This window comes from Anoplophora glabripennis, unplaced genomic scaffold, assembly GCF_000390285.2.
Source record: "Anoplophora glabripennis isolate ALB-LARVAE unplaced genomic scaffold, Agla_2.0 scaffold287, whole genome shotgun sequence".
NCBI lineage: Eukaryota > Metazoa > Arthropoda > Insecta > Coleoptera > Cerambycidae > Anoplophora > Anoplophora glabripennis.
The window spans coordinates 486,266-497,223 of record NW_019416441.1 but is presented as its reverse complement, the minus strand read 5'-3'; the positions used below and the strand labels follow the sequence as shown (position 1 = coordinate 497,223).

The 10,958-nt window shown below is 34.6% G+C and overlaps 1 protein-coding gene across 1 annotated transcript in view; it reads left to right on the top strand.

Annotated features, from left to right (window-relative positions):
• The window catches only part of LOC108905146 (glycine dehydrogenase (decarboxylating), mitochondrial), a 14,157-nt gene extending 7,794 nt beyond the window's left edge, over positions 1 to 6,363 (top strand). Inside the window, exon 6 of the mRNA XM_018707924.1 lies at positions 4,391 to 6,363. Within this exon, the coding sequence (XP_018563440.1) occupies positions 4,391 to 6,178 (1,788 nt within the window). The 3' untranslated portion in view covers positions 6,179 to 6,363. The remainder of the gene's footprint in view (positions 1 to 4,390) is intronic.
• The last annotated feature ends 4,595 nt before the right edge of the window (positions 6,364 to 10,958 follow it).

Below are 10,958 nucleotides of genomic sequence, written 5' to 3'. Positions count from 1 at the left end.
AACTCGTCATATACATACTGCATAAACTGAATACTAGCAGTTTCAGTAGAGTGGTTCTCTCGAAAACCGTGTTGGCATTCTGTCAATATGTTATATTTATTTAGAAAAATAGTTATCATTTTATGCAGGATTTTTTTTATTATTTTTGAGATAATACTCAAAACTGAGATCGGCCGATAATTGTCAATATCATTTGAATCCCCTTTCTTATACACCGGTGTTACACAAGCGATTTTCAGACAAGTTGGGAAAATGCCTGAATTAATAGAAATGTTTATAAGATACGCCAATGGGCCTGCAATAATATGTAAAACCATCAATTCCTGCGGAATTAGTTTGTTTAAAGATTTTAATAATATATATTATATCACTTGGAGTTATAGGAGGTACAAAGATTGAATTTGGTACACCTTCACAGGTAGTACATGTCGACGGAATATGATCACCAAAATGCTGACCAACCTTGCTTTCGGCTACTGTAGAAAAGTAAGAAGCAAAGCATTCGGCCACCCGTTTTTCGTCAGACACTATCTCATTATTTATATTAATTTGTATTTGTTTATTGTTGGATTTTACCCGCTGTAATTGCGAATTTACTATTTTCCAGATTTCTCTTGTTCTGTTTTGTGCACTGGAAATACTCGACTGGAAATACAATTTCTTTGCATTTTTTATATTTGAGTGGTATCTTTTTTTGTTTTCTTTATATATGTGTTGCAATACAGGATCCTTTACGTTTTTCATTAACCAGAACAAATTTTGCAAACATTTACGTTCTTGCATCATTTCNATATCACAAAGGAGTATTAGAGATATTTAAAAAAATACTCACACTATTTATACTATTTCAAAAACGCTTTTGAAATGAAAATGATCTAAAGTTGAGAGCATTATGAGAACAATATGGTAATAAAATTATTATGTTACTCAAACATTTCTGAAAATATACTGAAACGTAAAACAAAAATATCGAGGGCATAAATGGAACATAAAAAGAATGTTACTGAAACCAATTTTTTGAAACGTTTCATTGGAAACGTATTTTGGGGAGGACATCTTGGGCTTCTAGAACGTTACCAGAACGTTGCATGGATTTTTTATGAAGTGTTTCAAGAAAAATGGAAACGTTTCTGAAACATGTCAGAAATTGAAAAATGTTTAGTGGGATATTTTATAGTGTAAATAGATAGCCCTTCTAAAGACGAATTCAGTGATATAAGGTTTACCTACTTTTTTGTCATAGTTGTTAAAACATTGAGGAATTAAATGAAAACAATATTTTAGTACTACTTTTTATTTTATTACAGCAAATGTTCAACTTGACCCCCATTAACCATTGCATAATGCCCAACTCGGTGTTCAAAGTTATCAATTACATTTTGAATAACATTTATTACCACTATATGTGGTAAAAATGCTTGTACACGCTGTATAATTATGACAAAGGTACGAAAAATAACTGTTGAGTGGCTAATATTTAAAGTATGGTATTTTTAAAATTCCCAGTTTCACTAAGACGCTGATATAAAAGACTAAACATCGTATAATACGGAACATCGCGATCGGCATAACGTTATTCAATGGTTGACAAGACCACAAAAGAATATTTTACTATTTATGCATTTTACGATTTTAAAGATCGACTGCACAATAACAGCTGTTGACAGCAATGTATTGTTTTCGCAAATCTTGACGAATACTTATTTAGGAAAAGAAAAGAACACGTTAAAAAAAGACGGCGAAGGATGTAGATGTAGTAATACTCTGGCTGGTTTTGGCTTTTTCTGTAAAGCACGTCTCCTCTATTTTTTTTTACTAAAAAACACTTTAGGGAAAACATGCAAATGTTAGAAAAGTTTCTATGTGAACCAAGTTTTTAGATAAAAGAGATAAAACATCTCAAATTGCGTTTTTCTGTGTTTCTTCAACTGTGTGAAATAAAATAAAAACTAAATTTTAGTATACCTACCAGGGCGACCCAAAAAAAACGAATATTTTTTTTCGTGTCTCTTATGAAAATATGTTAGTTTATTATGTTTTAAGAGCCTCCTCAAAAAATCAGCTCAAAAAAATTTTTTTAGAGGTTACTCATCAAGATTTTTAAAAATTTCCAAAATCGTCAAAAATTGAATTTTTTTAAATTTTTTTTCTCGTTATTTTATCATTTTCTAGGATGAAAAAAATCTCGATTCTAAAAATGTAAAATCGATATTTTAATTTCTAAAGGTCACATAATTATTTTAACCTTATAAATAAATATCAACGAACTAATAATTTTTTTATTGAATTTGATGAACAAAAGAATAGAAATAAATCACGAGACACTTAAATTTTAAAAAATTCAAAAACTATAAATATTTGATAGGTACATACTCAAAGTGCGGTAGTAAAATTTGCCTCGATAAATTTTTTGTGTCTCGTGATTAATTCTATTCTTTTGTTCGTCAAATTAAAAAAATAGTACATTATACTATAAGGGAGAGAAATGCGTTATTTTGGCAGAGGTGCAATTTGAAGCCCGAGGGCTACAATGCACCGAGGACAAAATAACGCATTTCTCTCCCGAATGGTATATACTATTTTTTCCACGGTCTCNGCAGGGGCTGTTCCAATAACAATGCTTTTTCTCTTTTTCCTTTTGTTTACCACAGTTACAAAGCTGAGATCTGTCTTTGTTAAACTAGCGCCCTCTGTTAACAGTTCTTCCGCGACGACGGGCTTGTCGTTATCACTGTTTACTTCCAAATGTATGTCTGCATCTAGAGGCGGAGAGATGTCGCCAATAGTCGCTGGATATTTGTTTGATATGACTTCATTTTTTTCATTTTTTCCATGAATCTTTTTATTTTTTGCCTTAAAATTTCTATCTGGACAATGCTTGGATAGGATTCTTATTTCGTTACTTAATATTTCGATTTGACTTGACTGTTTATTTATAATGTCCTTTAGCTCACCAATTATTTTCAAAATATCCTTCGAGTCTGCAAAGTGCACTTTACAATCACAGCACATCCACAACAGGTTGCAATTTTTTGAACTTATTAGTTTTACTTCATAATCCTTGAAATTAACACATCCATGATGAAAGTAATTGTTACACACACCACTACACTTAATTGTTTGACGGACCTATAACATTACCGACATTTTTTTTTAATAGAGGGCGTTCTATACAAGGTGTCCCACCGGGAACTGCGTCGATCGATATCTAGGAAAGTATTGCTCCGAAAAATTAGGAAATTTGGCAACATGGCAATGTCCCTAGGGCGAATACAACTAAAATATCTAGAACTCTCCAGCACTTTCGGTTATACCGGAAGTCGACACCAACTTCGTTATTTTCAATAGAACACCCTATATATTATTGCATTTTCCAATTCTATATGAAATTTGAGGGTTACTTTATTAAATATTCCCTATACCTATCGAAATAAATGAAATAGACCCCTGAGTTTGGAAACTGATATTAAGAAAACGTAGGGGCAAGAAAATTTGAAATTTAGACCATATACAGATTCGGAAAGTCCCCATGGTACATCGGCCGTTACGTGAGAGCGATAAAGTAAGTCATAGAAATCCGTGCGATAGACAAGGATGGCTTTAATGAAGGCGTCTCATAGTTACCGCCCGTTTCGCTCTTCCGCAAATAACTTCCACTTGTAATTCAGCGACCGGTGGTCATCGTTGTTTTCGTTTTTTGCCTTTTCTTTAATAGATGTCACTACTTATACAATTCCGACTCAGGTATTCCGATATGTTAATACAATCCGTTAACAGAGGGCTAGGTATTTCATTTTTGCTGTTACATTTTGATAACTTCAAACAGCTATAACTTTTTACTATTTTACTATTTATGTAGTTTACGATTTTAAAGATCGACACGAGAGATGCACAATGACAGCTGTTGACAGCAAATGTATTATTTTCACAAATCTTGACGAAACGTCTACTTTATTTTTTGACTAAAAATCGCATTACGGAAAACATGCAAATGATAGAAAAATTTTTACGTGAACCAAGTTTTCAGATAAAAGAGATAGCACATTTTAAATTGCGTTTTTCTTTGTTTCTCCACTGTGTGAAATAAAATAAAAACTGAGTTTTAGTTTACCCCTTCAAAGTGGTGTACTTCGATAGCAGAGATGTTGGAATTATTTTCAAAATGTTTACATAGAGGGCTCCCCTTACTGTTCGGCAAGACATCGGCCCCTAACAGTTTCTCGTAATATAGAAACTTTTCTGCTTATTTTTATCTAAAAAATGCCGCTTTAATGTTTGTGTATTTCCTTTTACATTATGTAAAGAAAACATATGCGAATTACATAGGTATATTATCTTTCTCTAGTACATACATACATTAGTTGTTAATTTATTAATTATATATTTACAGGTGTTATATTACGGCCTCAAACAAGACAACAACATGCTCCCCAACTCCCTGTTCTTCGACACTTTAAGGGTAGAACCGAAGTTAGATCCCGAAGAAATAAAACAACGTGCCGCAGAAAAGCAAATCAACCTCCGTTACTACGAAGACGGTTCCGTAGGCGTGGCTTTAGACGAAACAGTGACCTTCCAAGACATAAACGACCTCTTCCACATATTCGGCGCCCCCCAGAAAATCGAGGACTTGATCAACTTCCCTGATGTGCGTGACGTGTCTATCTCAAAAAGCGAATTCAAAAGAACCTCCCCCTTTTTGACTCATCCGGTATTCAATTCTCATCATTCCGAAACTAGAATCGTAAGGTACATGAAGAAGCTGGAGAACAAGGATATCTCCTTGGTACACTCAATGATTCCTCTAGGCTCTTGCACAATGAAGTTGAACTCGACGACGGAGATGATGCCGTGCTCTTTCAAACACTTTACCGACATTCACCCCTTCGCACCTTTAGAACAGAGCTTGGGCTACCACCAACTCTTTGCGGAATTAGAAAAAGACCTCTGCGCCATAACTGGATACGACAAGATAAGCTTCCAGCCCAATAGTGGCGCCCAAGGCGAATACGCTGGGTTAAGAGCCATCCAATGCTACCACGAAGCTAGAGGTGATATTCACAGAGACGTGTGTTTGATTCCTGTGAGTGCCCATGGCACCAACCCCGCAAGCGCTCAGATGGCTGGCATGCGAGTAGAACCTGTGAAAGTCCGACAGGACGGCACCATAGACGTGGAGGACCTGCAGTCGAAAGCGGAGAAGTTTACGAACCGGTTGTCTTGTTTCATGATAACTTACCCGTCCACTAATGGAGTCTTTGAGGAAACCGTAGCTGACATGTGCGATATAATTCACAAAAACGGCGGTCAAGTGTACCTAGACGGTGCCAATATGAACGCGCAGGTAGGACTGTGCAGACCTGGCGACTACGGTGGAGATGTCTCCCACTTGAACCTGCACAAGACTTTCTGCATTCCTCACGGTGGGGGAGGTCCTGGCATGGGTCCTATAGGTGTTAAGTCTCACTTGGTGCCTTTCCTACCCGGGCATCCTGTAGTGAATCCCCTTGGTGAGAATTCCACGTCTTACGGAGTGGTCAGTGCGGCTCCGTTTGGATCTAGTGCCATCTTACCCATTTCGTGGGCTTACATCAAGATGATGGGACCTAGAGGTTTAAGGAAGGCCACCCAAGTGGCTATACTGAACGCCAATTACATGTCTAAGGTACTGGAGCCTTACTATGTGACTCTATTCAAGAGTTCAACCACGAACTTAGTAGCGCACGAATTCATCATCGACGTTAGAGAGTTTAAGAAAACGGCTAACATAGAAGCGGGCGATATCGCCAAACGACTGATGGACTTTGGTTTCCACGCCCCTACGATGAGTTGGCCCGTTGCCGGTACTCTCATGATCGAGCCCACGGAATCAGAAGACAAACAGGAGCTGGATCGATTTTGCGAGGCTCTGATCACGATCAGACAGGAGATCCGAGACATAGAAGAAGGAAGGATGGATATAAGGCTCAATCCCTTGAAGATGGCGCCACACACGCAATTGCAAGTTATCAGTACATCATGGGAGAGACCGTACACTCGCGAACAGGCAGCTTTTCCAGCCGACTTTGTCAAGCCAGATCATAAGATTTGGCCTACCGTGGCGAGGATCGACGATATTTATGGAGACAAGCATTTGGTATGCACTTGTCCGCCGATTCTGGAGGAGTACGGTTATTGATATCGGGCCAGGTTAGGAATATTTACAACACTGCGATAGCGGTTTCGGACTGGATGAATAAGTGTGATATTTTAAAAGTTGTTCTGCCTCGTCTTGTTATAATCGCATACAAGTTTTTAAGCAAATTCTGCTCGTAATTATTTTTCTCTTTTTACTTTAATTAATAAAGAATGAATAAAATAAAACCATTTTGTTTAATTTGAAGCGAATTTTATTGCTGGAAATTTTCTTACCTTGTAGTCTCCATATTTATTTTCACATTTAGAGTACCTGAATTCAGTTATCGGCCATCAAAAAATTCTGTTGACAATAGTCCAGAAAAAATAAAGAAAGAAATAAACGAACTTTTTTGCTCTGAGTTTTTATTATAGAGAACTGTAGAATGTGAGATCAGAAAACATGTGAATCACACGCAACCACCAGCAACACATATAGTACAGTCATTGAAACTTTTCACCTCCGAATTCTTTGAATCTGAACCGATCGACTTGGAATTTGGCAGATAGTTAGAGAAAAGGTCAATGAACATTAGTGACATAGCGCCGATTGACGCTTCCACCCAGGTGGGGGTTGACACACCTTCGCGGGGGTGGAAATTTTTTTTTTTACGTCAACGTCAAATAACGGAAAAAGGATTAATTTTATGTGTACAACGCTCTTGGCGTTTTTTGAAGTACTCAAAAAGACCTTCAAAATGAGCACTTATAAAAGTTAATTAGATCAAAATTGAAGGAGTTATCGTCAAAAACAGATGGGTTGCTCATATTTTTTAAGGANTAATAAAGAATGAATAAAATAAAACCATTTTGTTTCATTTGAAGCGAATTTTATTGCTGGAACATTTTCTTACCTTGTAGTCTCCATACTTATTTTCACATTTAGAGTACCTGCGTCGACCTGAATTCAGTTATCGGCCATCAAAAAATTCTATTGTCAATAGTCCAGAAAAATAAAGAAAAAAATAAGCGAATTTGAGATCAGAAAACATGTGAATCACACGCAACCACCAGCAACACATATAGTACAGTCATTGAAGCTTTTCACCTCCGAATTCTTTGAATCTGAACCGATCGACTTGGAATTTGGCAGACAGTTAGAGAAAAGGGAAAAGAACATTAGTGACACAGCGCCGATTGGCGCTTCCACCCTGTTGGGGGTTGACAACCCTTTTCGGGGGTGTAAATTTTTTTCAAAAATAACGCTGAAAATCGATAGAGAATCAAATTTTGAGCAAATAATATTTGAAGAATTTTTTCGATAAATCAATAGTTTTTTAGTTATTCATGATTGAAAACTTGGAATTTTGAGTGAAAAAAAAAACACTTTTTCAACGTATTTCTCGCGAATAACTCAAAAACTACGCATTTTATTAAAAAAAGTGTAATGAACAAAAATGTAGCTTATAAATAAACAAAGAAAATCGTTTTTAAAAATGTTCTATACAAAGCGAAATATGGTTAGTGGAAGGGGACTTGGTTTGGGGTGAATACTCGAATCGATGTATTCAACGTCAAATAACGGAAAAAGGATTAATTTGACGTGTATAACGCTCCTGGAGTTTTTTTGTAGCACTCAAAAAGACCTTCAAAATGAGCACTTATAAAAGTTAATTAGATCAAAATTGAAGGAGTTATCGTCAAAAACAGATGGGTTGCTCATATTTTTTAAGAAAAAATGAGCAGTAAACACTGTACCATTTCCATCAGAATTAAAATTAATCATAGACCCTTTACAATTAGTTTTATTTTAGTGTTTTTCATGCGATCCTGAAGTTAGACCGGTTTAGAATGCCTATTTTTTGAATAATGTACGGTGAAAGTTGAAAATGTATTTTTCATTATTAAAAAAAAATTGCCTTATTTATATAATAACTCTGAAACTATGAAAGATACGTCTACGTGTGGTAGACAACAAAAATGTAGCTTTTTTTCAACAAATATTTTGCTTTTTTTTATTCTATAGCAAAAAAAAAATAAAGGAGATATCACCGCTTGAAGTATCCATTTTAGTGAATAAACGACCCGCCTCGATCCCTTCGATCCTTTCCCTTTAAAAAACGACAGATTTAAAAGGTTTTATATGCAAACGATCTTACAGATCTTGAAATTATCTTTGAAATGCTTTTTTGTAGGATAGTATAGCTTCAAAATTAACCGAGTTATGGTAAAAAAACCAATGACATTTTTTCGGAGCAAAATAGGCTTTCTCATTTTTATGTATTATATTAATATATTATACTATGCAAATAAAAATTTAGTTTGATTATTTATATGCAGCGTAGCAATTTTTTTTTATGATTGATTATATTTAAAAATCGATTATAATGGCAAAAGTAAAATATTCTTTATCGTTTTTTTAGCACAGGGGTGATTTATAAGGGTTGAAAAGTGTTATGAGATACAAATTCTTTCGTAAGCAATGAGGGAATTTTTATTTTAAATAATTGCACCGTTAAAGGATTCCAAGTTTTTAAAAAGTAATTTTTTATCATTTTTGTCAATACAGGGGTGGTTTTTAGGGATTGAAAGGGAAAAATTCTTTCATTAGCTATAAGGTAACTTTTATTTTAAATTTAATAACTCCAAATCTTTAAAAAGTATTTTTTTATCATTATCTCTTCAATAGGTGTAGTTTTTAAGGGTTTACCCCTAAAAAACAAAAAGCGTCAATCGGGCTTATGTCACTTTTGAACTTGAGCCTAAGATGAGCCTTATTCTAAATTTTCATGCAAATCCATGCAGTTTCAAAGAATTCGCAGGTTACAGCTGATTTTCAGCTTCAATGATTGTACTAATAGCGTTTTGAGATGTAGATACATACAGGGTATCCCCAAATATCACCGACAACGTTTGATTGAATATTCACGACGATAAATAAATACGATCTACGAAAAACAATTAAATAAAAAATGTTTGGTTTTTGAGTTACAGGTCTTCAAAATTGTCAAAAATAAAAATTATTTAATTAATAACTTCATAATTCTTTCACCGATCGCGTTAAAATTTGGCATATTTATTTGGACTATTATGGCGTATTATTTCTTAAAGCTTTAGTCAAATCGATATACTGGGTGATAGTTTTCTCCGGTTACCTCCCTTTTTTAGCGGCCAAAACTTTTACAGTGGTCGTATTTTTTTAAAAGGACAGCAACATTGAAAAGGTCGTTTTATTTAAAAAAAATGTCTCTTGTGAAAGTCGGCTACAGAATACCATTCTTGAGAAAAATGGCATTATTTGCAGATCTGTATGTTTCGGTTTTCGTAGCAGTCACGGATTTAAAACTTTGAGTTCAGTAGGCGATGAAAACGGATTGTTGATCGAAGTTTCGATTTTCCCAATAGTTTTCCCTTAAATTTTGTAAATGAAATATGTACAGATTATGTGAAAATTAATGTTTTGGAACTAAATAACGGTCAACTCAGTTTTAAATAACAAAAGTGATTTATAGAAAAGAAAATTGAGGAAAATTCTGAGAAAATCTTATATAATTTTCCGAGGTTAGAATATTTATGAGCATCAAACGTATCATAGTATTAATTATTTAAAAAAATTACAAAACAGTAGAATTGATAAAAGAAACGGTATACAATATAGTAGATCACCGTATATAAATAAAAAAACGAATAAAATAATACCAAAGACAGACAAAGAAGAAATGACAAACGACGAACACGACAAAAACAACAAACGACATGAAATATTCTTGGAATAGTTACTTCGAAATCGTTATTTGGTGCCGCTACATTGAAACTGCCCCTTAGAACCGTACCATCGGTACCTTTTCTTGAAACCGTTACTTTGGAGTTATTTTTTGGAACCGTTAATTGGAACTGTTACTTTCTAACCGTTCCTTGGAGCCGGTCCTTTGAAACCGTTCCTCGGATATGTTACATTAGAACCGTGATTTTCTAACTGTTCCTCGGAACTATTCCTAGGAAGCATTACTCTGGAACCCTTACTATTAAACAATTTCTTAAAAGCGTTCTTTGGAACTGTTACATTGAATCCATTCCTTGGAACCGCTACTTTGGAATCGTTTCTTTGCAATCCTTACTTGGAAAGAATACGTGAAGAAGAGAAATTTGCACTCATATACTCTTCTCTATGCAATTTCCCGATGTAGGCTAGTAAATAGTGGCGAGCAAACAATAAATATGTTTATTCAATCAACATTATATTTTCAAATAACAATTTTAAGGAAATATATCATTATTTGCTACAAAATATTCTTAGAACGAACGGACCTGGCACAGCGCAAAATAGTATCAACGAGGATTTATTTATTATTAGGTAATTAATAATACCTTCACTGCAATTTTTATGTACCTATTTCTTTGTATGACCAAACTATTTTGTCCACCTTTGTCGTGATACTGACCAAAATATTTCCCTAAACGACTTATTTTTAGGTATTTTAGGTAATACAACCAGATTTTAAAGTGCTAACTACTACTAGTAGCTTACAACGTTTGCATGGGCAATTTGAATCAATGAGCACAAACAATCGACAGATTAATATGATAAGCTATATTTGGCCCAATATCTTGACCAAAAGATTATGTGGTGACACGCGCACTATATGAAGACATGGTAGATACCTAGTGGAATGTTATATTGTTGTATTTGAAAAACTCATGGTCATATTTTTCAAAAGAGTTTTGTTCCTTGTTTTGTTCCTTTAATTCTACAATTATTCTTAAAACTTTTGCTCTGTTTTAATTTGAAATCATTGTTTTTTGGACAGTTCTACTCATATACAGGGTTGTCTAAATAACACCGA